The sequence below is a fragment of the Platichthys flesus genome, chromosome 8 (assembly GCF_949316205.1).
Source record: "Platichthys flesus chromosome 8, fPlaFle2.1, whole genome shotgun sequence".
Taxonomy (NCBI): domain Eukaryota; kingdom Metazoa; phylum Chordata; class Actinopteri; order Pleuronectiformes; family Pleuronectidae; genus Platichthys; species Platichthys flesus.
The window spans coordinates 14461450-14487586 of NC_084952.1; the positions used below are offsets into that span (position 1 = coordinate 14461450).

Sequence of the window (26137 nt, forward strand, 5' to 3'; positions counted from 1 at the left end):
GTGTGTTACTGTGTGTCACTGTGTGTTACTGCATGTTACTGGTCGTTACTGTATGTTACTGAATGTTACTGTGCATCACTACTGCATCACTACTGCATGTTATTGTGTGTTACTGTGTATTACTGTATTTCACTGAGTTACTGTATATTACTGCCTCTTATTGTGTGTTACTGTGTATAACTGTGTGTTACTTTGTGTTACTGTTTGTTTCTGTCTGTCATTGTGAGTTACTGTGTATTACTGCCTGTTACTGTGAGTAACTGTGTGTTACTTAGCTTTACTGTATGTTTATGTGTATTACTGTGTTTTGCTTTGCGTTACTTTTTGTTGCCGTGTATTACTGCGTGTTACTGTGTATAACTTTGTGTTACTTAGCTTTACTGTTTGTTCCTGTGTATTACTTTGTGCTACTTAGCTTTACTGTTTGTTTCTTTGTTTTACTTTATACTTTTGTACTTTTATAACTGTGTGTTACTTTGTGTTACTCTTTGTTTATGTGTGTCACTGTGAGTTATTGTGTATAACTTTGTGTTACTTAGCTTTACTGTTTGTAACTGTGTATTACTGTGTTTTGCTTTGCGTTACTTTTTGTTGCCGTGTATTAATGCGTGTTACTGTGTATAACTTTGTGTTACTTAGCTTTACTGTTTGTTTCTGTGTATTACTTTGTGCTACTTAGCTTTACTGTTTGTTTCTGTGTATTACTTTGTGCTACTTAGCTTTACTGTTTGTTTCTGTGTATTACTTTGTGCTACTTAGCTTTACTGTTTGTTTCTGTGTATTACTTTGTGCTACTTAGCTTTACTGTTTGTTTCTGTGTATTACTTTGTGCTACTTAGTTTTACTGTTTGTTTCTTTGTTTTACTTTGTACTTTTGTACTTTTTATAACTGTGTTTTGCTTTGCGTTACTTTTTGTTGCCGTGTATTACTGCGTGTTACAGTGTATAACTTTGTGTTACTTAGCTTTACTGTTTGTTTCTGTGAATTACTTTGTGCTACTTAGCTTTACTGTTTGTTTCTTTGTTTTACTTTATACTTTTGTACTTTTATAACTGTGTGTTACTTTGTGTTACTCTTTGGTTATGTGTGTCACTGTGAGTTACTGTGTATAACTTTGTGTTACTTAGCTTTACTGTTTGTTTCTGTGTATTACTTTGTGCTACTTAGCTTTACTGTTTGTTTCTGTGTATTACTTTGTGCTACTTAGCTTTACTGTTTGTTTCTGTGTATTACTTTGTGCTACTTAGCTTTACTTTTTGTTTCTTTGTTTTACTTTGTACTTTTGTACTTTTTATAACTGTGTTTTGCTTTGCGTTACTTTTTGTTGCCGTGTATTACTGCGTGTTACTGTGTATAACTTTGTGTTACTTAGCTTTACTGTTTGTTACTGTGTATTACTTTGTGCTACTTAGCTTTACTGTTTGTTTCTTTGTTTTGATTTATACTTTTATAACTGTGTGTTTCTTTGTGTTACTCTTTGTTTATGTGTGTCACTGCGTGTTACTGTGTATAACTTTGTGTTACTTAGCTTTACTGTTTGTTTCTGTGTATTACTTTGTGCTACTTAGCTTTACTGTTTGTTTCTGTGTATTACTTTGTGCTACTTAGTTTTACTGTTTGTTTCTTTGTTTTACTTTGTACTTTTGTACTTTTTATAACTGTGTTTTGCTTTGCGTTACTTTTTGTTGCCGTGTATTACTGCGTGTTACAGTGTATAACTTTGTGTTACTTAGCTTTACTGTTTGTTTCTGTGTATTACTTTGTGCTACTTAGCTTTACTGTTTGTTTTTTAGTTTTACTTTATACATTTGTACTTTTATAACTGTGTGTTACTTTGTGTTACTCTTTGTTTATGTGTGTCACTGTGAGTTACTGTGTATAACTTTGTGTTACTTAGCTTTACTGTTTGTTTCTGTGTATTACTGTGTGTTGCTTTGCGTTACTGTTTGTAACTGTGTATTACTGTGTTTTGCTTTGTGTTACTTTTTGTTGCCGTGTATTACTGCGTGTTACTGTGTATAACTTTGTGTTACTTAGCTTTACTGTTTGTTTCTGTGTATTACTTTGTGCTACTTAGCTTTACTGTTTGTTTCTGTGTATTACTTTGTGCTACTTAGCTTTACTTTTTGTTTCTTTGTTTTACTTTGTACTTTTGTACTTTTTATAACTGTGTTTTGCTTTGCGTTACTTTTTGTTGCCGTGTATTACTGCGTGTTACTGTGTATAACTTTGTGTTACTTAGCTTTACTGTTTGTTTCTGTGTATTACTTTGTGCTACTTAGCTTTACTGTTTGTTTCTTTGTTTTGCTTTATACTTTTATAACTGTGTGTTACTTTGTGTTACTCTGTTTATGTGTGTCACTGTGAGTTACTGTGTATAACTTTGTGTTACTTAGCTTTACTGTTTGTTTCTGTGTATTACTGTGTGTTGCTTTGCGTTACTGTTTGTAACTGTGTATTACTGTGTTTTGCTTTGCGTTACTTTTTGTTGCAGTGTATTACTGCATGTTACTGTGTATAACTTTGTGTTACTTAGCTTTACTGTTTGTTTCCGTGTATTACTTTGAGCTACTTAGCTTTACTGTTTGTTTCTTTGTTTTACTTTGTACTTTTGTACTTTTTATAACTGTGTTTTGCTTTGCGTTACTTTTTGTTGCTGTGTATTACTGCGTGTTACTGTGTATAACTTTGTGTTACTTAGCTTTACTGTTTGTTTCTGTGTATTACTTTGTGCTACTTAGCTTTACTGTTTGTTTCTGTGTATTACTTTGTGCTACTTAGCTTTACTTTTTGTTTCTTTGTTTTACTTTGTACTTTTGTACTTTTTATAACTGTGTTTTGCTTTGCGTTACTTTTTGTTGCCGTGTATTACTGCGTGTTACTGTGTATAACTTTGTGTTACTTAGCTTTACTGTTTGTTTCTGTGTATTACTTTGTGCTACTTAGCTTTACTGTTTGTTTGTTTGTTTTGCTTTATACTTTTATAACTGTGTGTTACTTTGTGTTACTTAGCTTTACTGTTTGTTTCTGTGTATTGCTGTGTGTTGCTTTGCGTTACTGTTTGTTACTGTGTATTACTGTGTTTTGCTTTGCGTTACTTTTTGTTGCAGTGTATTACTGCGTGTTACTGTGTATAACTTTGTGTTACTTAGCTTTACTGTTTGTTTCTGTGTATTACTTTGAGCTACTTAGCTTTACTGTTTGTTTCTTTGTTTTACTTGGTACTTTTGTACTTTTTATAACTGTGTTTTGCTTTGCGTTACTTTTTGTTGCCGTGTATTACTGCGTGTTACTGTGTATAACTTTGTGTTACTTAGCTTTACTGTTTGTTTCTGTGTATTACTTTGTGCTACTTAGCTTTACTGTTTGTTTCTTTGTTTTACTCTATACTTTTGTACTTTTATAACTGTGTGTTACTTTGTATTACTCTTTGTTTATGTGTGTCTCTGTGAGTTACTGTGTATAACTTTGTGTTACTTAGCTTTACTGTTTGTTTCTGTGTGTTACTGTGTGTTGCTTAGCGTTACTGTTTGTAACTGTGTATTACTGTGTTTTGCTTTGCGTTACTTTTTTTTGCCGTGTATTACTGCGTGTTACTGTGTATAACTTTGTGGTACTTAGCTGTACTGTTTGTTTCTTTGTTTTACTTTGTACTTTTATACTTTTTATAACTGTGTTTTGCTTTGCGTTACTTTTTGATGCCGTGTATTACTGCGTGTTACTGTGTATAACTTTGTGTAACTTAGCTTTACTGTTTATTTCTGTGTATTACTTTGTGGTACTTAGCTGTACTGTTTGTTTCTTTGTTTTACTTTGTACTTTTATACTTTTTATAACTGTGTTTTGCTTTGCGTTACTCATTGATGCCGTGTATTACTGCGTGTTACTGTGTATAACTTTGTGTAACTTAGCTTTACTGTTTGTTTCTGTGTATTACTTTGTGCTACTTAGCTTTACTGTTTGTTTCTTTGTTTTACTTTGTACTTTTGTACTTTTATAAATGTGTGTTACTTTGTGTTACTCTTTGTTTATGTGTGTCACTGTGAGTTACTGTGTATAACTTTGTGTTACTTAGCTTTACTGTTTGTTTCTGTGTATTACTGAGTGTTGCTTTGCGTTACTGTTTGTTACTGTGTATAACTATGTTCTACTGCATGTTACTGTGTGTTACTGTGTGTAACTGTGTGTTACTGTTGTTACTGTGTATAACTCTGTGTTCCTTTGCGTTACTGTTTATTACTGTGTGTTACTGCGTGTTAAGCCTGAAACATGCTTCTGCGACTGCGTCTGCGTCTTTTCACGCCGCTGTGGCGCAAGACTCGTTTTCATTCATGCTTCCCCAACCGTTGCGCGTCTTACAAAGCAATTCCGCGCCAGAACACTAGGCGGAGTAATGCTTTTTGTCGAAGACGACCTTAGAGACGCCTTCTTTCTTCTTCGTCGATTGTTTATTTACATAGCCTCTGCGGCTCCTCGTAGCCTTTTTCTGGCAGACAAATCCGCCAGTCAGTGACGGGTTATACAAGTGATCATACTATCGGATATCTTCTGCCAAGTGCTCTTCTATATGGTCCATATTCGTTCTTCTAAATCTTCCGTGATTTCTGCCGGTATTATGGGGCATGAAACCGGAAATGCAGCTCCAGAAGGGATGTAGAGCAGACCAATCACAGCCTTGCGGGCTGAGTGAGCTTGCGGAGCTTTGCCGTAAATTTTAGAAAAGGGGGTCGACACCTGTCAGCACGTAAGGAGGGATACTTAAGCACGTAAGGGACCCGGAAGGGCTCTTGCGCTTACGGGCCCGTGACAACGCAGAAGCATGTTTCAGGCTTTACTGTGTGTCACTATGGGTTACTGTGTCACTGTGTGTTACTTTGTGCTACTGGTTGTTACTTTATGTTACTGCATGTTAGTGTGTGTTATAGTGTGTTACTGTGTATTACTGTAGGTCACTGTGAGCTACTGTGTATTACTGCCTGTTAATGTGTGTTATTGTTTGTTTCTGTGTGTCACTGTGAGCTACTGTGTATTACTTTGTGTTACTTAGCTTTACTGTTTATTTCTGTGTATTACTGTGTGTTGCTTTGCGTTTCTGTTTGTTGCTGTATATTACTGCATGCTACTGGTTGTTACTGTGTATTACCATGTATCACTGTGTTACTGTGCTTCAATGTATGTTCAACTGCATGTTACTGTGTGTTATTGTGTGTTACTGTGTATAACTGTCTGTTACTGCACGTTACTGTGTTACTTTGAATTACTGTTTGTTACTGTGTATTACTGTGTTTTGCTTTGCGTTACTGTTCGTTGCTGTGTGTTACTTTGCGTTACTGTTTTTTATGTGTATTGCACAGTCCAACAAGTGCAGCAAAATTAGAGCAACAACAAGTTGAACATGGACCGAAGAATGAAAGACGTCCAAACCAGATGGAATTCTTCTCTGAACATGATAAAAAGCATCCGCAGAAACGAACAGCCACTGAGGGACGTCCTCACCACAAACACCAGGATTGTCATGCCAACTACAGCTGAAATGGAAAAACTGCAGAAGTTAGAAACGCTATCCTTGCAGGTATGTTTTACACATATATTTCTCACTATCCTGTCTGAGGGCATGTAATAGTGTTAATTTGTAAACGCAGCATGAACATGTAGAGGATATTTTGTGTGTATACTGAAAGTGAATGCAATTTATTTTTGAGTGAAGTGGAGTTGATTTTCTGTTGCAGGTATTTGACTGAACTTTTGGGAGGAGAAAAGTGTGTCTCATGCTCTGTGGCTGTGCCTGCTTTTTGCCATGTGTCTCGGGTGATGGAGAGTTCAGATGATGACCCTGCCCAATTGACCAAGTTCAAGTCAACATTCAGAAACGACATGGAGACACGCAAGGGAAATGCAAACATTGCATATCTGAAGATTGCTACTGCATTGGACCCTAGATTCAAGGACCTCAAGTGTAAACCAAGAGCTGAGAGGAGTGAGGTGTTGGCCTCAGTCACCAACTTATTCAAGGAACAGAGGGTTATTGCAGAGAAGAAAAAAATTCAGAGCCACCAAAGAAAAAGTTAACCCTATTGGCTGTTTCATCTGAGTCTGATTCTGAGCAGGAAGAAGACTCAATTGAGAACAGTGTGCGTCGATACAGAGCAGAGCCCGCCATCAGTTCAGATTCCTGCCCATTAGAGTGGTGGTCCAAACATGCAGGCTCACACAGCAGGCTGGCCCCCTATGCACAGAAGTACTTGGCCACACCGGCAACCTCCGTCCCCTGGGAAAGTTTGTTTTCTCTTGCTGGTCATATTGTCCAGAAGAAGAGAGCTTCTTTATCCAAACACATCAAACATCAAATTTTAGGAATCTACAAACTGCACTGGAAGTGTTTTTTTTTTTTTGACCAAAGGAAATCCAGTATACCATGGACTTTACAGACTAGTCCTCTGCACAAAAAATGCCAGCAGTGAACTTTTTGGTGCTTCACCACACTCAAACATGAATGCCTTGGCAGTGGCAATAAGCTTTAGTTTTGTGTTTGTTTTGATAACATTGTTTAAGTTGAGATTTACACAAAGTATTTATTTTATTTAACTACTACATTAAAACGCTGATGTTAAGTGTATAACTGTATATCACTGTGTGTTACTGTGCTTTTCTATGTGTTACTGCACGTTTCTGTGTGTTACTGCGTGTTACTTTGCGTTACACTTTGATTCTGTGTATTACTGGGCGCTTCTGCGTGTAACTGGGCGATACTGCGAGTTAATGTGTGTTAATGTGTGTTACTGTGTGTTACTCTGAGTTACTGCATGCAGCCACTTTGCAGCACCTGCCCATAATTAGCAGGTGATGCATTTAAGGAGTTAATAAGGAAGCTAAGACAGTACCAATAGCTTCAGGCAACGCATTTAAGGATCATCAGTAACTGGGTAAAGCACATAAAATATCCTTGGTTACACCATTTTTATTAACATTTTCTAAAGCAGTCGTAGATCGATTGAAGCACGTTGGTCGTGATTTTAACACAAACTCTGACTCCTCTTCACATCTGCTTTCTGCCATATCTATTCAAATGTCTCCACCAGTTCACTGCTTTCACTAAACACAGTGTTTATGTCATTCTGGAATCATTACAGCCGTAACAACATAAGCACTATCTTCAAGCATAGCCAATGGATCTTTATTAAAAAGGGAGTTTTATTTCATCTACTTTTATGTTTTTTATGACTATGGGTAGAGCAAGATTAATTATTTCTACCACTAGAGTAATAAAGGCTGATTTGGTCATTTAGGACACACACTATTTATTTTTTGCCATCTGTCTAACAGTAGTCATGTGTGTCCGTGGTTGCATAAACCACAGACGCATAAAGGCTGTTGCTGGTATAAGCCACACAGCTACAGCTAACGATGGCTGGGTCAGATTTATAGTGTGAATGATCAAGTATTTACAACGGTCAATCATAATGGTGGCACCAAGGCGATAGGGGCCCCCAAAACAAATTCTGCTTCAGGCCCCACAAGGTCCAACTCTGTCTGTGGGAACAATCTGAACAACATGGTCGTTTTAATGAGTTTATTCAACAGTTTGGTGTAAACAGACTTTCAGTGACGGTCTTTCCTTTTGCTCACCACTGGATTTGATGCGACATTTAGATAACAAGGGAGAGTGTTCGGTGTGTTATTGTTCTTGTTTGCGCTCTAGCTCTTAAACTGTTTACTACATGATAATCAGTACTTTGTATTCTTTATCAAAAAAGGGACAATGTATATTAATCAACAATACTTTTAATCGTCAGTCTAAAATTATAAGTGACCTATAAATGATTTAATCGCCAGTTGAATGTTAACTTTCAGACTGATAGAAATCATTCCTTCATTCACTCACACATTTCTCCATATTTTTGGGAACTCTCAATCATTTCCACTATAGAGGGCAGGGAAAGGGAGAGATTTGGGACAATAGTTGCCAATGGTATTGAAGTGTCCCAGTCAGTCACAACAGTGTGACAGTGCAACAGCGTGCAAGATACCGGGACCATGATACTGATGCAGCTAAATGGAATTCAGCCATCATCCATTTTATTAATCATTCCTGAGCTTTTCCAACAGTGATGTCAAATGTGTGCTGTGTAAAACAACCGTGCGTGTGAGTGCATGCATGTGTGTGAGTACGTTTGGGGGCATTAAGGGTATAGAGATGCACAGAGAACACCTGGGCCTGCATGCTGCCTCCTGGCTGCTCTGTAAAGTGGCAGCATAATTATGGCCTCGCAGATGGTTCTGTTTACCTCCGCTCGGACATCACTTGGGCTAAAACAGGGATGCACACAAAATACGGCTGCCTCCTCCCATCACGCTCACCACAGTCAAAGTTCATGTTCAAAGAAAAGCAGGTCTGCAGCGTGGACTCCTGCACTGCTAGGGAGTGCCTTTTGTTTAGTGACGGGGAAAGGCTGTTGTAATAAAAATGTTCTGCAGCAACATCAGGCAGAAGAATGTTATTTCCCCTCTGATGTCGTGCTCAAGTGTACATGAAGAGAACCGGAACGAAATATCATATGCATGCTAGAAAATTAAGACAAACTCTGCAACACAAACATTTTTACATCTTTGACTAAATATAAGAGTGAAACCACCGTGTCCAAGCGGCTTTAAAAACCGAAAAATGTCTTTCTTCATGTCTAATTTCACCCTGGAGTAAAATGAATTCCTGAGCAAAAAAAAAAACACATAACGTGCAATGCACTGAGGGCTTTTTCTCCTCCTCCTCATGCCAAAGATGCAGCAGGTGAGGGGGATGTGCAGCGTCCAAACAGAGCTGCAGATAACCGAGAGACAGGCTTGTCCCATGCCGGAGCGTCGGCCTCTATAAGCGACCTTCACTCTCCTTGTCGGCACCCCTCACAAACTCCATTAACGTCACACACACGGCCCAGCAAGCATCAGGGAGGGAGACATCTTGTGGAGAGCACCAACATTAAAAAAAGAGAAATAAAAATGCATGACAGCAATGAACATACAAATGTACACACAAACAAGAAACGGCCAACGTATAACACACCGAGGCAGGTCGCACAGTGACAGAGTCTCCCTGCAGATCTGTTTCTGGGCTAACAAACCCCCATTCAGAAACTGACAGAGTGACAGGGAGTACATTTGTGTTTCCCTGAGAAATCTGACAAGCTGCGGTTGCTACAAGACCTCCATTACAACTACATCAGCCGTCACAAGCTACCAGGGAGGGAGCTGCCAATAGGCGAGAGAGCACGAGCCTGCTGTTCGAAGGTTCAGATCTGAGCAAACTGCTTCTCATCCACAATGAAACCACCTCGCCCACTTGTGTATACGTGGCGTGGACTTTGATATTTGTGAAAAGATTGACGATCCAACAAAGCAGACACTCTTTTCACTTACTGTTCATTTTCATTTTCCTGCTTTAAAAAGGCACGTTGTGCACTTTTAAGCATCAATGTTGTGTTTGGGGTCTTTGAGAACCCACTTTAAAGCTAAACAAAGAGAGTTCATGGGGTTTTATCAACTTGATATCTCATCACTTTTCATACAATTTAAATTTAAATTAGGTTGATAGGTCGATAGGTCGATAAGATTATGCATCCTACACATCTTAAATCCAAAATAACTTTATTTGGATTTCCACAACTGTTCATTGCCTCTGCTATGGAGGTTATGTTTTCATCTTCATTTGACCGTTTGTGTGTTTTGTACCAAAAACTACTAAACTCCTTTTTAATTCCTTTCTTTAACATTGTGAGATGTGTTTGGGTGTTTTTCACCATTCTAACACTGACTAAGATGCTGAGTGTGTGTTATTTTCTTTGTTTGTGAATGACTTTATTGCAAACAAAATTGATTTAATTTAATGCAAACAAAGTAAAGAAATGTCAAATCATCTCCATAAATTATATTTACGTTAATAAATAGATATGAGCATGACATATGGTTGTCTTGGGTGACCTGACATTTTTTACGTTATTGTTATTTTTGTATTTTGTCAAATTTATGAGCTGCTGCAAAGGACAGCTTCTATTCATTTCTTGATATCTAGATTTTATCATTCTTTTGAAGCACTAGCAGAATTAGTAAATAAAGTCAAATTCAGGAAAAGCAAATGGGTCAAAGATAATATGTTATAACCAGGAACTGTTGCTGTAACAGTAGCTACGTGTACTGTCCTCGGCTCTGTGCAGCCTGAGTGGACCAGGCAGACGTTAGCCATATTGCCAACACTTTAAACTGCTGTGTCCCGCTGCCGAGTTGTGCGGGTGAAGCGGGGCAGAATCTGCTGATAATAACAAAGTCGACTGGGCTGCGAGGAGACAATTCGACATTTTGGCTATAACAAGCTTGTTGGCAGCCATCGCAGCCTCCTCTCCCCTGGTTTCCCGTCCACAGGCTGGAGGAGGAGCCACGGAACATCCACCGGTCAGGCTGAATCTATTCATTTGTTGGGCTCTCACTGAGTCTGGTTAAGTACAGGCTTCAAATTAAATGTTAGGGGTCAAGGGGGAGTTAGTGCATTCTGAGTGAGTCGCTGGCCGCACACGTCCTGAGGGAAGTGACAATTTGACTCTTTCCAATGGGTCATTTTTCTGCTACTTAGCTTCAGTCGAGAAAGAGCCTGACAGAATCATCAAGAAGCCATCATCACATTAAAGGCTTTTCATGGAATCTGGATCTATCTCCTTTTTTTTTAAACATGCACAGATTTTTTTGTTGGCATACTACCGGCCATAATGACCGAACATCACAAACACTTTGATCTAGGCCCAACTTCGTCTTGCAGCTCAGAGCTCTGCAAATTAATACGGATTCATTACTTTTAATCTGATTGATTAGTTTTGATTAGCTGCATTAGCAGATACGAATTCCACAACACCATCATTAGATTGACTAATGTAATGAATCATTGAATGAAGTATTTAATAAAATGAAACAGGGCTGCAGAATGTTTAAAGATATGCAAACATTTAAGACATTTGACCGTGTGCACCGGTTTGTATCCGCAAGATTTTCATGCAGTTGTACTATTAAAAATCATATTCTGACACTGATGGCGTTGCATCTACAAATTAACTCAGTCTCCATTGACTAAACATTATGCAAAGAACACAGCGTGCATGCAAGAAAGCTGCAGGATTATGAGTTGTTCTTGTGCTGTAATTATGCTGCTGACCATATTAATCTGTTGCTCTGTGTGTCCACTCAGCATAACCAATGACATTGTTCGGGACAACCTGTATTTTTGGCTTAAGCTTTTTGGGAATGCTCAGCAGGGCGGGCAGAATCGAAGCAGCACTAGGAAAGGAAATGTTTTCTTATATTTAAAAATGTGGAACAGCCACAGTTCGGTTCTATCCTGAGTCTTTGCTGTGTGTCTTCCCCCAGTGACTCCCATTCTCTCTCCCCTGTTCATGCTGTTCTGTCATGAAAAGAATATTTTTAATTAAATGTGTGAATATACACTGATCGACCCTGTACCCTGGTTTTAATTAATGGTATGGCTTATCAGTGTATATGTGTATGAACATATAGTTGTAGATGTGATTTACATTCATAATTTACAGGATTTCCTCATAACGACAAAATATCATCAAAAAGGTGAAGACAGAAGACGAAAACCTTCACCTGGAAAAAAAACATGAAAAACTCCCTGGGAAAAAGAAGAGGCCCTGTTTGCTTTTCCTTGACTTCCCTAGATCCACCAAAAAAAAAAAAAAAAGGGAAAAAGGCTGCGTTGTCATGGCAACACTGAGTAAAAATAACACAAGCTTATTTTCCACAAGCTGAAAATAAAATGGAACAGGATCAGTTTGGACAAACAAGATCAAAATGGTTGCTAATTCACAGACACAAGGAGCCGCATCTCCCGGGTGCAGTGTAACGCCGGGGCCGGGCGCCGCGTTGCCTCTGGTCATCGGCTGCCGCTATCTGACGGCCCACTCCTCTTCCTCATGTAAAGAACCCAGCGCTTGTCAGGATAATGATCGTAATAAAGGGAACGCTCACGCCCCACTAATTCCTCCATCCCAGAAGCCACCACAGCTGGTTTGTCTGAATCTTTTAATTCACAGCCAGCTAATTAACATTCAGAGAGCAGTATTACAGTACATGCAGTGCCTCTTAACCACCACCAACCTCAGGTATTTTACATGTAATTAACGAGCAGGATGAGGAAAAAGACGAGCAGTGAAAACACTCGTTCCCCTCCCTCCGTATTCCAGCCCCAGAGCGCGTGCTGCTGCAGCTATACTCAACATATGGGTGGCATGCTGAAGGTGTCATTATGCAGCACCCATGCATCACTCAGACAACGGACTCCACTTGCATTTAATCAGCTGCGGTGGCTGCGAGCAGCTGAACAATGTTTTAATGCACCGTAACCAGGCCTGTGGATCTGTGACTCCGGCGGAAAAAACAAACAGCATTATGCAAATGAGGTTCCAGCTGCTAAGTGGGGAAGACGGAGTGATGGAGCGAGATGTCAGCGCTCGGCGGACGGACGGATAGACAGACAGACAGGGATGAGTGCAGGAGGTGGGGGTGTCTCTCGACCTTGATATAATATCTGTGCCATATTTTGCACTAACCCCAGTGAGTCAGCAGAGCCCACCCTCAGCGAGGATGTGTGGTCACACCTCAGACTCGGAGGACACTTCCCTCTCAAAATAGCACATTGGTAATGTCATGCAGGCCAGGCTGATGCCACGGCACTGACTGACCTGCACATTTTTTTTATTGCCCGACAACATGGCTGACCTTTGGGGCCCCAACAGGCCGTTGTTGTGGATCTCTAGAGACCGCACAAAGACAAAAAAAAAAAGATCCCAAAGTGGCAGGTGAGCATGTGGACTGACCTCATACGTGTGCATGTTCTACAATCTACAAATCCTGTTACGTGCTCAAACTCCATCAGGCTTCATGTGAGCGGGGAAGACAGAAGACGCCACAATGGCTCCAATCAGCGTCGACCAATATGCAGAGCTCATTCTCCACCAGAGGCATTTTTATCTTTAATTAGAGGAGCCAGCAGCTGTCTAACCTGTTCACTGCCGCGATGGCAGGCCTGCACACACACACACACACACACACTGATCACAAACACATTCATAAATCCTTTCGCTTCTAACAGCAGATTCATCTATATTCATTCAAAGTCAGTGATCGTTTGGAATAACGTGTAAGTGGAGCGGAATCGTTTGGTGTCACAGACGCGAGGTTTTAGTTTTTCTTTGGAAGCAGTGCAGATTAATCTGACTTGAAAGGCGGTTTCATTTCCATTTCATTCCGATTCAAACCTTGTGAGCTCATAGCTGGTCAATGTTTTAATCAATATGTGCATTTAAATAAAGGTTTTTAGTCAAACTTCTCTCGTCGCTCTGCCTTAGTTTGCCTCTGAGAAAACGTTTCAGCTAGGTTGTGTTCAACAGCAGAACACACACTGGAACTGACTCAGCACTTTGTCTCTTCACGGTTCTTTTTGATTCCGATAACAGGTTCAATATATTAAACAGAACGGCAACAATATCATCGGTTACAGCCTGAACATTTTCGTAATTTCCTTCGTCTTCTGTGATTATAGATTTGGTATCTTTGATAAATGATAGCTTCCATGGAGGTTATGGCTTCACCCCTGTTAGTTTGTTTGTTGGTTTGTCTGCAAGGAAAATTATGCAATAAATAGTGGACGGATTACCACGAAACCTGTTGCTTTGGTTAGGAATGGTTAAGAAGTTGTTATCACCTTCCTGCAAAATTGTGAGACAGGAGGTTTTTCAACTTTTTCACTTGTTTGACAGCTAATAATTAATGGATCTTGATAAAAAAATAAAATGCTGGTGGGACTGCTGGGCCTTGGCAATGTTATGCTGAGTGGCATTTTGTGTCATGGATATCCAAACGTTACCAAATACCAAATTTGTCAAGCTGAGTTCTGAGGAAACACAATGTAGCTGGATGAAAATGTGCAGCCGCAAAAGACTTTTGTCCAGGATTTAAAGGTTCCTTCTGGGCCTTGTGATAACACAGGGACTCTTCCTCAGCCTCCACCAGGATTTAGTCATCATCAGAGGAGACAGTGAAACTGATCACACCTTCACCTCTCTCACCACCTTGCTCTCCACCAGCTCCATCCTCGCCTCCTCCTCTCCCCGTTGTTCTCAGCGCTTTAATCTTGAAAGTGGCCGCCCCTGATGAGGACGATCAAAGCAGCCCCGCACCGAGCGCAGGTCACCAACTTCATCCTCGTGTTCGCGGTGCATGGGGATATTATTGATTACACCGAGATCAATCTCATCCACTGCTGTCACCCCCCCACCCCCCACCCCCTCCCCCTCCTCCATTGTACAAACCATAGCTGGACAAGAGGAAGAAAGGAGGAGGTGGAGGAGATGTTGACCAGTTATAGCAGGGAGGATTTTTCACAAGGTGACAACAATGTGGGGAAAAGAGGTCCACTGAGCTGTTGAGATGTTTCTTTTGAGAATTTTTGAACTTTTGGCGAAAATTTGTGCGTCGTATCAGAGGGATGTCTGTGCAGATCTGGCAAGGGGAGCTTTTTTCTGAGAAATGAGCGAGATGAATGCTCTTTTATGGCCACAGGGAATTGCATGACGTCAGCTGCCATTCACTGTTTGTTTGCTACACACAGACACACACTCACACGGTTGCATGAAGCAGTGTTTTTTTTTCCAGATGAATGCTTGCATAGATGCCTAGTTCTTAAGTAAGATAACCCTTTGGAGCAAGGCAGAGGTGGATTACATGGCTGCTGAGCCCAGAGTCACAGCCAGGGATCCAGTCAAAGTGGTGGGAGGGAAGGATGGAGGAGGGAAGGAAGAGAGAGACAGACGGACTGACGGACAGACCGAAAAGAAAAACATGGAACCAGTGGGGGGGGGCAAAAGCAATAACAAGTGAGGGGGGTTCTATTTTAAATCTCCCCGGACCCCCGAGGCACTTCCGCTCTGTCTCCGACGTCCACCGAAATAAATAATTTCCATCCAAGGAGAAGCTCTGACCATTCAGTGCTTCTCCAAAACGAGCTGCTGCTTCTGTCTAATGATAACTGACCAGCGGACATTTCAAAGATCCAAAATCGGACATGCAAAATTGATCAGACTTCTACTTTTTTGTCAAGACTCAATTAATAATAGAAAACACATCTCCCTTCATTCCGAGTGGCAAACTTGTTTTTCAAGCGCTTATATAACATCTCCATTATGCTGCTCCTTGGAGAGGCTGCTCTGTAAATGATCCGCTCTCACACTGAATCCTCTGCAAGGCTTCTTTTCTCCAAAATCCCGATCGCAAAAGAGAGCACAAGAAATGGCGTGTGTTTGAATGCAGTGTGAGTGAATGCATGCACCACTGGGGAAGCCACAGCCTCAGCTGTGTGTCTGACTGTCACACGGATCAATAGGTGGTGCTCTTGCATGGGCTGCTGAACCCCCCCCCCCCACACCCCCCATCCTCTCCAAGTCCTTCATCCCTGTGCACCACACGTCAAGAGCCAATTGCTGTTTCTGTACATTTCTATTGCTGTTGCAATGCTGTGTGACCAGACATTTATTATTAACAAATTGCTTACGTCATCTGACAAGTATGAGAGGGGGTTGATCATTTACGTAGATGATGATGATGACGAGGATGATGATGTGATTGGTCGAACAGACTCCGAGTGATGCCAGTTTGGAGAAGAGTTTTTTTTTTTGTATTATTTGTAAGTAACTGCATGGAGAGATGGAGAGGAGAGGGGGAGACAGAGAGGGGTGCGTGTCAACAAAATTACACCACCGAGGCTTGAAGCAGTCACACACACACATATACATACATACATACACATGCACTTAAAGACACACACACACTCACACACACGTGCACGCAGAGACACGCGCGCGCAGCTCTCAGCCGGGGCCGTGCGTCCGAGTGCGCCAGTGAGTGTGTGTTTTGAATTCAAATGCTGCAAACACACCAGAGCTGCAAATGCGGAGACTCGAGAGGAGGAGGATGGCGATGATGCATTTTCTTTTTGGAGGGGGGGGGGGGGAGATGGAAACCTTCAATTATTATCATGTTATATATTCACTGAGGTGCCTCCTCCACCCTGCATGGCCCAGGTTATCCCGGATCCCTCGCGCGAACACATTGACCCGTGATAAGAAGCACACAGCCCCACTTGTGCCGGGCGCAATTGGCACCATGAAGCGGGATAATAATAATGATGATAATAATGATGGCGATACACCTACCATGTTGACTTCAGACACCATGTCTATGCTGGCTATGTCAATATTCATCCCCACAGCCACCGGTGCACCTGTGAATTGGGGAGAAGGAGGCGTTAATACAACAGATGTGGATCATTCTCCCATCATGTCAAATTTAACAAATTCGTGACGCGCACACAAGCAGGTTCCTCTCCGCTCTGCTCGCCTCCACCTACAGGACACTTGAGCACCGTCAGCCCCGAGCAAATACAGATATTAGCCATGTTTGAACCTGCAGATGCTGCTGTAATGCCATATTCTGTGAGATAATCAAACATTGATCGATCGCGTTAAAGAGCCTCGTCTAAATGAGAAGCGCACAGCAGCATCGCTCACAGCCTAATTGGAGAGGCCCATTTGGCTTGTGAATGGATGATTATGTAAATTAAAGCAGATTTTGCGATTCATTACACATGTACTGCGCGTCAAGGAGGGCGTGAAAACATGGCATTCCCTCTTTTTCCGTTCGTTTTTTACCTCCGAAATCTGGCCTCAACCGAATGTCGTATCCTTTCATCAGTCTGTCCACTGTTTCTTTGACCAGCGGCATATTGCTCGGATCTTTGAGATCCTTCGCGCTGCATAGGGAAGGAAGGGGGGGGGGGGAAAAGGTGGTGTGATGCAAAATAGCTCCATCAACATCACGCGCCGTGCAGGCACTGTACGTGACATGCAGGGTGAGGGGAAAATGGAGATGCAGACGCTTACCTTTGAGCCCAGACGAAAGTCACTAGCAAGGAAAAAGTCAAAATCCCAAAGTGGTTTTTCCTGATCCTCCCCATCGCAACAGTTTTTGAGGCGGTTTCGGGATGCGAGTGAGGAGAGCGCACATCCAACTTACTCCAGACAGCGCAGAGGAGCCAATGAGGGGCGCATGCGTGCAGCCAGCCCAACATCAAAGTGTGGGGACTGATGATGGTGGATGAGCAGTTTCCATTGCAGAGGAAAATATTAAAGGGACAAGTGGATGTGCGTAATGAAGAAACAGACGTTCTTAAAGCGAGGAGTGAGGAGAACCGCGACGAGTGTTCAATTCGGAGCTGGTTTTTTATTGTCACGTGGCAGATGGGTTTGTCTGTATCCTGACAAGGTCAAACATCTGGACGCACATGTGTCAAGTTTAAAACAACTTTATTCCCCTTGTGTTCACGCTATCAGACATGTCAAGTGGCTAAAAAGAGAACAACCCTCCATCCATCACTTCATATGCAAACATCTGAGCCAAACAGTCATGTGTCATCCATACAAAAATAGAGCGTTCATGTCAGCAGCACTCAGTCAGAGGTTTTCTATCCCAATCGTCCCCGAGTGTGTGTGTGCATGCAGCAGATGGGAACATGCAAAAGGCAGCATCAGAGCGCCCCTGCACAAAGGTGGGAAGGAAAAACACAATCCCACAACTCATTTTCCTCAGGTTTGAGTGCACGGTATTAGAAGCCGAAAGGCGGGATGCAAGGCGCCTCTACATTGCTTTTGATCTTGTTGTAGTGGGAGCTGCACTTCTGTAGATGGCAGGCTTCTGGAAGCATTGGTTCACTGTTGCATCACCACCAGTTACAGCCATCATAGATTATATCATCCACTTCTATTTGATGTGTTTCTCAGTGTGTGTGCGCGTGTGTGTGTGTGTGTGTTTGTCATGCATACTTGTAGGTGTGTGATGTCTGTCTCGGTCCAGGGCCCTGAGAAGTAGTTGTGTGTACAGTACATGTTTAAAGTGATTGAGGCCCGTGAAGGACAGCTCTTCAGCTACTGATCAGAACACAAGTGGGCAGTGGTCACAGCCTGTGAAATGAATAGATGTGCGGCGGGAGAATAAATGAGTTTCTGATTCATTTCCTCTGTCAGACGAGAGCAGAGTGAATGCTGAGAGATTGTTCACACACACAGAAAGGGGAGAGAGAGAGATGGGGGGGGGGGGGCTGGCTGGATGCTGAAGGTCTCTCCGGCTGCACGTGCCCTTTTCCAGTACCTCTCAGTTTTTAAGATCCATGTCTCTGCAAGAGTAACACACATCACAGCAGAAAATGTGAGTGGAGCATGCAGTCGCCTCTGTTTCCACATTCAGAGTCCACGCTCTGTATCTGCAGCACACTGCACAGCCCAAACTGCTGTACCGCGCTCCCTGTCCTCTCTTCAAAAGTACCAAAGATAGAGAGAGACGTGGTAAAAAAATGTGGAAAGGAATAGATTTGATGCAGCTGTTCTCATGCCCTCCATCTTGTCTCTCTCATTACTCTGCAGAACCTTTATAAACAAAACAAGCATACAAATTCATGAGAAGCATGATGAGCAGATTTGCACTCCCCAGTGTTATGTAACACATCTCTCCCTCCTTCTCTCTCTCTGTGTTTTTTTGCACAGCATCTTTTTTCTTTCTTAGACATGGAGCTTTGTGTTCTAAGTGGCTCGCTCATAAGCTGCAAAGTGAATAGTCACTATATTTTTCACATGGTTAATGTACAAAGTATAAGATGTGGTTTACTTTGCTCATGTCCACATATTGTTGTCATTGAAACAACTGGCGTTTACCATCCTTCAGGTAAACCTTGTATGGAAACATAGGTAGAGAGCCTGATGCCTATTTCTGCTGCTCAACTGAACTGAGCCCTCAGCCCCTTTTGTATTGTAAATCTATGCTGATGATAAAAGCCACGGTGCTGGCGTCAGTGCAGCAACAACGCCACCTAACATCAGTCTTTTTTTTTTTTGCCTACAACTCCTGGGGCTTTTTCAGCATCAGAAATTATTGATGTTTTTACTGCCTGGATAAAAGTCTTTGACAAAATACTGTGGGTAGTTACTGTTTCACTGAAGCTATCCTAATTAGAGAGGAGTGAGAAGACAGGTTTGTTGCTCTTTGACACACTAGGGAAGTAAACGTGCATAAACATTCTTTGTGACTTGTCAGAGTTTTTTCTCCTTTTAAGATTTGTAAAAAAAAAAATCTGGAAAACATAGTAAATATGTTTTGTCAATGGCTCCAAATGTAAGTGTTTGGGATGCCCAAAGATTTTGAAATAAATTTAGCAATCTACAAGAATAAAATATTTTGTGTATATTTGAAATACAAACAAATTTAGTGGTTCTTATTTTTCTCTGGTTTAATTTTTTCTTGTACGATATCTAAATCTAAATTTTATTGAAGTGAGACCATCTGAAAAGAAAAATATCAATAACACGTGTCCACAACTTTAACTGTTGTTATTATTTTAAAAATTCTCTGTGTCAGTCCATCCCTCAATAGTTTATATATTGTCTTGATCTGCCTGTGGAAATAATTTGTTCCAACTTATATTCATAAATCTTAAGAAAAAGGGTCAATATTTAGGTAAAATAGTAGTTGAGTCGAAGGCTTTTCCAAAATCGACAGGGCACTGCAGTCAGACACTACCAAACATTACTCTGGAGTAAATAATAAATTTGTTGGGGTCTATTTTCCACGTGGATTAAAACACATGGTGATTTAGTATCTATGGATGGTGCCTGTGGGAGCCACTCGAAATAAACTACAGTTCCCAAGCTTATCAAAATGACTGTGTTTCTCGTTATGTGCTTTAACACAATGGAGGACACAGACAATATTCCTGATTAGACTCAATTCATTGCAATTTGTTTTTTTAAACCAGTGCCAGGACAGATAACTGAAATGAGGTTTGTGTACCTGGCACTCTCCATGTTGTCTTGGCCCAGGTAGATGAACCAGTAGACGAGGTTGAAGAGGGCGAATGTCAGGGGGAAGAGGATACGGGCGTGCTCGTCGATGGGGCTGGTGCCGGCCAACTGCGGGATCTGAGGAAAAGCTGAGCCCTGCTGGAGGAAGTTGGGCATTGGCGGAGCTTCTCCCAGCTCACTGCGGCACACTGAGTGGTTCCTCTTCTTCAGGCCTTCCCGAGGGCTGCTGTCCGACTGCTGGGAGGGGGGCGGGGTTGATTTGGAGGGGAAGCAGGATGGGGTAAGGTGGGGTTAGTGAGGGTTTTGTGGTGCAAAGAGAGAGAGAGAGCGAGAGAGAGAAACATGGGAGGAAGAAATGTTTCTACACTGTACATGTTCATTTTAACATGGAGTCACGCATGCAATGTTAGAGGTAATATTGGTTCCCACAGGAGCTTTCTCTCAATGGCATGCCAACGTCCCTATAGACCGCAGCAGGTAGTTTGCTGGATGCCCATAGGATGGTTGGGAGATGATGCAGGGAGGAGTGCTGGAGTTGCTCTCCTCTCGCACACTGAGGCTATTTTTAAAGCATCTAACCATGAGCCCTACATGTGAGACAGATCCCAGGAGGATGCTGTGGTGGCTTACTGTATTAGCATAAAGCGTATAGCAGGAGATGAGAGCACTACAACAGCACACATTACTATTTAATGGGTGGTGTGCCCTGAATGGCAAGAACGGGAAAGACAGGGCGACTACTTGGAAATGCATAGAAAAGAAAAAAAAAAGACTTCCATATCTGTAGCGTTGATTTCTTTCGCTCTGCGTCTGAGTCGGAAGCTGCCGGCTTAGTGTTCATTATCAGCATCACTGCATCAAACTCTCTGCGACACGGAGGAGACTCTGGATCTCCATTCACCATTAGCTATGTAAATTAGCTATGTAAATGCATCAGCGACTCTGTGTATATAAAATCATGGCGTCTTAAATGGAAATCACACACCTTGTTAACGTGATGGCAGAAGCTGAGCGCGTTGCTTTGACTCAAACTTTAGGAAAACAGTTCTACAACTATAACAACACTGTTATTCTGCTTGTTTGATCGGTTTTTAGCCAGATAAGTCTAAGGTCATGACCCAAGGAAGAACCCACTGAAGTTTGGTGCTTATTCAGATCAGGGGCTGGATCCGGGAACTTTCTTTGACAGTTCTGTGGCTGATTTTTACTATTATTATTATTATATATACTGTTGCTGCTATTATTACTATATACTGCTTTTGTATTGGTATAATTACTATCATATATAAATATATATTATATACTATATATACTGTACTATTTCTTATATACTGTCTAACAATAACATTAACATCATATCATCGGTACTATTACCATCATCTGCCACTGCACCTTATCTACCTATTTATCTTGTGTTTCTGTTTTTATTCATTCTACCGCAATATTTTATATTTTATATTTTATTCTATTGTATTGTATTTTATTGTATTCAAATGTACCGGCTGCTATGACGACTTAATTTCCCTTCGGGGATGAATAAATGAATCTATCTATCCATCTATCTATATTGATCAGTTAGCGTCAGGGGACTTTGGGTATGTGGCGGAGGTATGTGCTCTACCGACCTCTGTAACGTCCTTCTAATGCTGTCAAATATATAAGAGATCAATTTCTAAGATTTCTTCTAATATCATAAAAGTGTTCAGAAATGTAAGATCGATTACCACTATAATGTCTGTGAACTATATTATCTTAGCTTAGCATAAAGAGAAAGGGGAAAGAGGGGAGACAACTAGCCTAGCCTGTGCTATATGCTAACTAGCTGCTGAACATCTCGTCTACCTGTCTGAAAGAAAATGAAACAGACCTACATTTTTCCAAATTTCTAATTATTCCATATGCTCATTTGCTTTTTATGTCTTTTTAAAAACAACATAGTCCTCCCAGAAAAACTGTTATTACTCTGTCTTACAATTGTGTCTTATAATTTCCACAGACTTTATTTTACTAAAAATGAATGTTGTTTATGAGTAATATCGGAACTGGAAGAGCAACAATCATGCAAAATTAGAATTGGCACAGGTAGGTGAAATAACATCTGGCATCCAAAGTGATAAAATGATCGCTGTGTTTCATTGACTTAAGTGAATTTTCAGCTGGTTATTATCCTACGTTATTGACACTGATGTTTTTGACTGTACAAGATATTTTTATCTCCATTAATCTAGCCTAAGAACCCCCAACATTCTGGGCTGTCACTGATGATGCAACAGTTTTCACATCATCAGTGACATCACAGCAGGTACAGTTTAAAATAAATGGGGACTTGGGGGTGGGGACACATTTTCTCATCTACAACACTGACCAGTTGACCCTCCACTTCCTAGGGCCCTGTGGAAATACGTCAGGTTGTTGAGATCGGACAGAGCATTTCTGGATTTACTGGTAAGATAAAGTTAAATACTCACAGAAACTGTGTCGTCATCGTCGCTGCCGGTCGCCAACACTTCCAGCTTGTCTTGTCTGGTTTTTCGTTTGGTCAGACGATTGGCCTGCAGCGTGGCAAAGTAGTTTACTGCGGCAAACTCCACCAGAGCCGATGCCACGAAGGCAAAGCACACAGCAATGAACCAATCCATGGCTGTGGCATAGGCCACTTTGGGAAGTGACTGACGGGCGCTGATGCTCAAGGTGGTCATGGTCAGCACTGTGGTGATGCCTGGAGGAAGACAAACATATTTATGTACTCTGACACATGCCACAGATGTATTTTAATATTATTTGTGAACGTTAAATTTGGGATTGAGGACAGAGGAACATACCAGCCACTGTACGTGCCGGGACGGACTCCTTGTTAATCCAAAAAGAGACTTGTGACAACACAACAACCATTATGAGGGGGATGTAGGTCTGAATGAGGTAGTAACCGAGCTTCCTCTGGAGGTGGAAATGGATCACCTGCACAGAGTAGTGACCTGCAAGATAAACAGCACGTGTGAAGAGAGCCACCCTGAGGGACAGAGCAGGGGAGCTAGGAGCGGATGCCCTTGCATGCCCTTGAAACTGAAGAGCTGCTGAGAGGGATGTGTGGCTACTAACGCTGCTGTTACTGGAACAACAATGCAGCTGACTGCGAGACTGCATGTGAGGGAAGAGAAGAAGGAGGAAGAGAGAAAACGGGACCAAAGAAACGAGGTGGGGAAGGAGAAGGAGGGAGCAAAGCAGACATTTGGGAATGGGATGAAGTCGAGAGGAGGAAGGAGAAGCGGGTGAGTGGGGGGCAGAGGGAGAGCATGCAGTGTCACTATGCGTAACACTGCCCTGCGCCGTCTAACACATGCATGCAGACATCCACAGAGAAAAAAACGCGCTGCAACACGCACACACTCACACACACACACACACACACCGAGGCTTTCCCTCTCGCTCTCTGTGTTTCTCTAAACTGGTATCATCTCTATGTTTTGGAGCCTGCCTCGTTCTGTTCCTCTCTGGTCCAGGAATATGCGGGGTTCACAGCAGGGGATCACTTCTTCCTCTTCTGGTGAAAGGAGAAAATGCACACACACACACACACACACACACACACACACACACACACACACACGCACACACACACCCATGCATGCACACTACTCCATCCTCCCTGCACTTTGCCGGTGCATTCATGGGCTTTAAACCCTGTAGTTCTTTTTTAAGGCACGCCACACGCATTAGGCCTTGACCACTTAAGCATCTTAGACGGCTGCTCAAGGAAGTCTTTGCTTTTATATATCAGCTCTGCCATGGGAGAGTAACGGGCATGAGTACAGAGTTTGAAAACACTCATTTGACCTCTTTCTACTGCCAGATTCAACTCAGGAGAATCTTGTAATTGCACTTAAAGTGCTGGAGCAACTGTAACAGCACCCTTCGGAGAAAAGCAAAGCAAAAGAAAAACGTAAGAGTGATACCTGTATTTGATTTGAATATCTCACTGGACAAAGTCTGTCCCACAAGGTCGTACTGCAAAAGACTCATGGACTCTTTGGGACAATCGACAGATAGTACTGGCCCCTTCTTCCAGGTGAAAATGATCTCACTCCTCGTGTAGGCATCTGCAAATGCAAAGAGATTTGAGAAAACACTTCAAACTCTTGCTCGTCCCTTTTATGAATCTGCACATTACAGGACATTATTATTATCTTAATTAATTATTTTCAATTCTGCCTATTTGTTAGTTTGTGAGCAAGATTATGAAAAAACGACTGATTGGAATTCCATGAGACCAGGTGGGAGCATGGGACATGCGCCAAGAGAGAAGCCAATACATGTTGGTATGGATTTGGAAAAAAAGGTGGATGCAGGATTTTTATTTTCCATCCTAAAACATTGTAATATAGGGCGTGTTTTTGACATTCTCACCAATTTCCTTGATCTTGATGATAAAAATCGGACATATTTAGAAAAACTGATATCTATTAGTTTGTGCAATTTAGTGCAGCTCGATTGAATTTGCCTTGAAGAGTGCCACTCTATCTGCCTCTATTTGTGAACATATCCGTTATTGTTCCATACTTACAGCTCCCAAATCTTAGAGGACAGGCGTGGCCGTCCATGGGGAAGTTGACCAGATTCATCGCACACTCTGCGCTGATTGTCAGTCTGACACAAATATGACACACCGAAATCAGGATGAGTTCAACATTTCAATGAAAAAGTCACCAAAACACCAACTGTAGTATCAAACATCACCTCATTGTGTAGAGGACTGTCCCATTCTGCATGATGCGGAAGAGCTTGTTCGGTGTGGTCATGTTATGGGAAATGGACTTTTTGGAGTTTCTGAAAAAAGTATCAGGAGTCCAGATCTTGTCCACCATGCGATTGTTCAGCCGCAGGATCTCAGTGGGGCCCTCGAACTTCAAACGCTCATCAACCCACATCTGGCGGAAGAACATGTCCATGGTGTACTCCTGATGCACGGACATCTGATATTAGTGACAACCTATCACATCATATCATATTGGTAACCATGCCGCTGTAAGAATTCTCATTTCTAAGACGCAGTCAACACAATTCATCAGCATCTAGAATCCTGAGGATACATTTCGACTTGCAGTGGAAGGTTGGGAGAAATGATGAGGTAATGATGGATGCCACTCATTCCAGATGATCATTAATCAATTCATTCAGCCATTTCTTCTGTCTGACATGTTGTCATATTGATTTAGAGGCCATCAATAATAGAGTTATAGAGCTGGTCAAACAGATTAAAGCTCATTAGATGGCTTCATGGCAGATTGCCTATAAAGCAGGCATTCAGTGGTCACTGAAGCGCTGTCGTCTCCTACAGTCAACACATACACTTCTACTAGCAGGAGCAGTATCTTACCATATCAACATCTGAAACAGGCCCGAAGCTGGTGACAAAGATGTCTGTCTTCACCTCTGTTAAACCACCTGCAATAATAAATAACAGTGTACAGTGCACGCTACAGCAAAGGAGGTACAAAAATAACAAGGCACAGTGTACTTGTATTAAATATTTAAAGGGTCGTGCTGTATTTTGCCGAGGCGATGCCTCAGGAACACAAGGCTTCAGGATTTGATATTGAAATTACCTCCAGATCCAGGACGCAGTCTGTTGTCGTAGCCATCCAAAAGTCGATCCAAAATGCGAGTGATGTTTTCCGAGTAAACCTTCTCATTTGCACTTACACTACAGAGGCTGCAAAGTAAATTAATAAAGTTAAACTCCCAGACTGAGTGTACCCCGACCCATGTTATAATAAAGACGACGACTTACCTCATCCAGCAGAGAAAAGTAACCAAAGGCAATGTCAGAGCAGCCATCCTAGGTCGCATTCAACACCAATTCACATTCAACTGTCTCATCAACTCATACTTAATAAAAGTACAATGTGAGAGCAGTTCAGGTGATGTTCATGAGCGTCGAGGGGCTGGTCTGTATGCATGAGGACACACAAGGCACTAAGGCAGGAACAGTAATCTAATTAACAGATTAGTAAATCCGCTCCATTTTTAGACAAACACTGGATTATTTTAGTCTCTGGTGCTAATTAAAACAACTAAAGCTAAAACAAAAACATGTAGCCAATATTACACATCAGTTTATAATACTGAGGATAATAATAATATAATAATATTAAGGATAAAGCCTGACCTATGTCTCTCG

At 41.6% G+C, this 26137-nt stretch overlaps 2 protein-coding genes across 5 annotated transcripts in view; both read right to left on the reverse strand.

Annotated features, from left to right (window-relative positions):
- The window catches only part of gabrb2a (gamma-aminobutyric acid type A receptor subunit beta2a), a 40930-nt gene extending 23776 nt beyond the window's left edge, over window positions 1-17154 (reverse strand). For both annotated transcript variants that reach the window (XM_062394558.1, XM_062394557.1), the window contains exons 1-3: window positions 16993-17154; window positions 16762-16862; window positions 16267-16334 (exon numbers count right to left, since the gene is read on the reverse strand). In XM_062394558.1, the coding sequence (XP_062250542.1) occupies window positions 16267-16334; window positions 16762-16862; window positions 16993-17066 (243 nt within the window). In that variant the 5' untranslated portion in view covers window positions 17067-17154. The remainder of the gene's footprint in view (window positions 1-16266; window positions 16335-16761; window positions 16863-16992) is intronic.
- Window positions 17155-17398: 244 nt separating this feature from the next.
- On the reverse strand, window positions 17399-26106 carry gabra6a (gamma-aminobutyric acid type A receptor subunit alpha6a). Of its 3 annotated transcripts, none has more exons than XM_062394560.1 (10): window positions 25748-26106; window positions 25563-25669; window positions 25334-25401; window positions 24694-24914; window positions 24521-24603; window positions 23913-24056; window positions 22782-22934; window positions 22428-22678; window positions 19949-20193; window positions 17399-18281 (listed from the first exon to the last, which is right to left on the reverse strand). In XM_062394560.1, exons 1-10 carry the CDS (start codon window positions 25804-25806, stop codon window positions 18260-18262), a joined length of 1353 nt encoding a protein of 450 aa, XP_062250544.1. In that variant the 5' UTR covers window positions 25807-26106; the 3' UTR covers window positions 17399-18259. The 3 variants fall into 3 exon arrangements, with proteins under 3 accessions (XP_062250544.1, XP_062250543.1, XP_062250545.1); XM_062394559.1 differs by having other exon boundaries at window positions 19949-20196; XM_062394561.1 differs by lacking the exon at window positions 17399-18281 and adding an exon at window positions 22325-22350 and having other exon boundaries at window positions 20026-20196.
- Window positions 26107-26137: the final 31 nt, after the last annotated feature.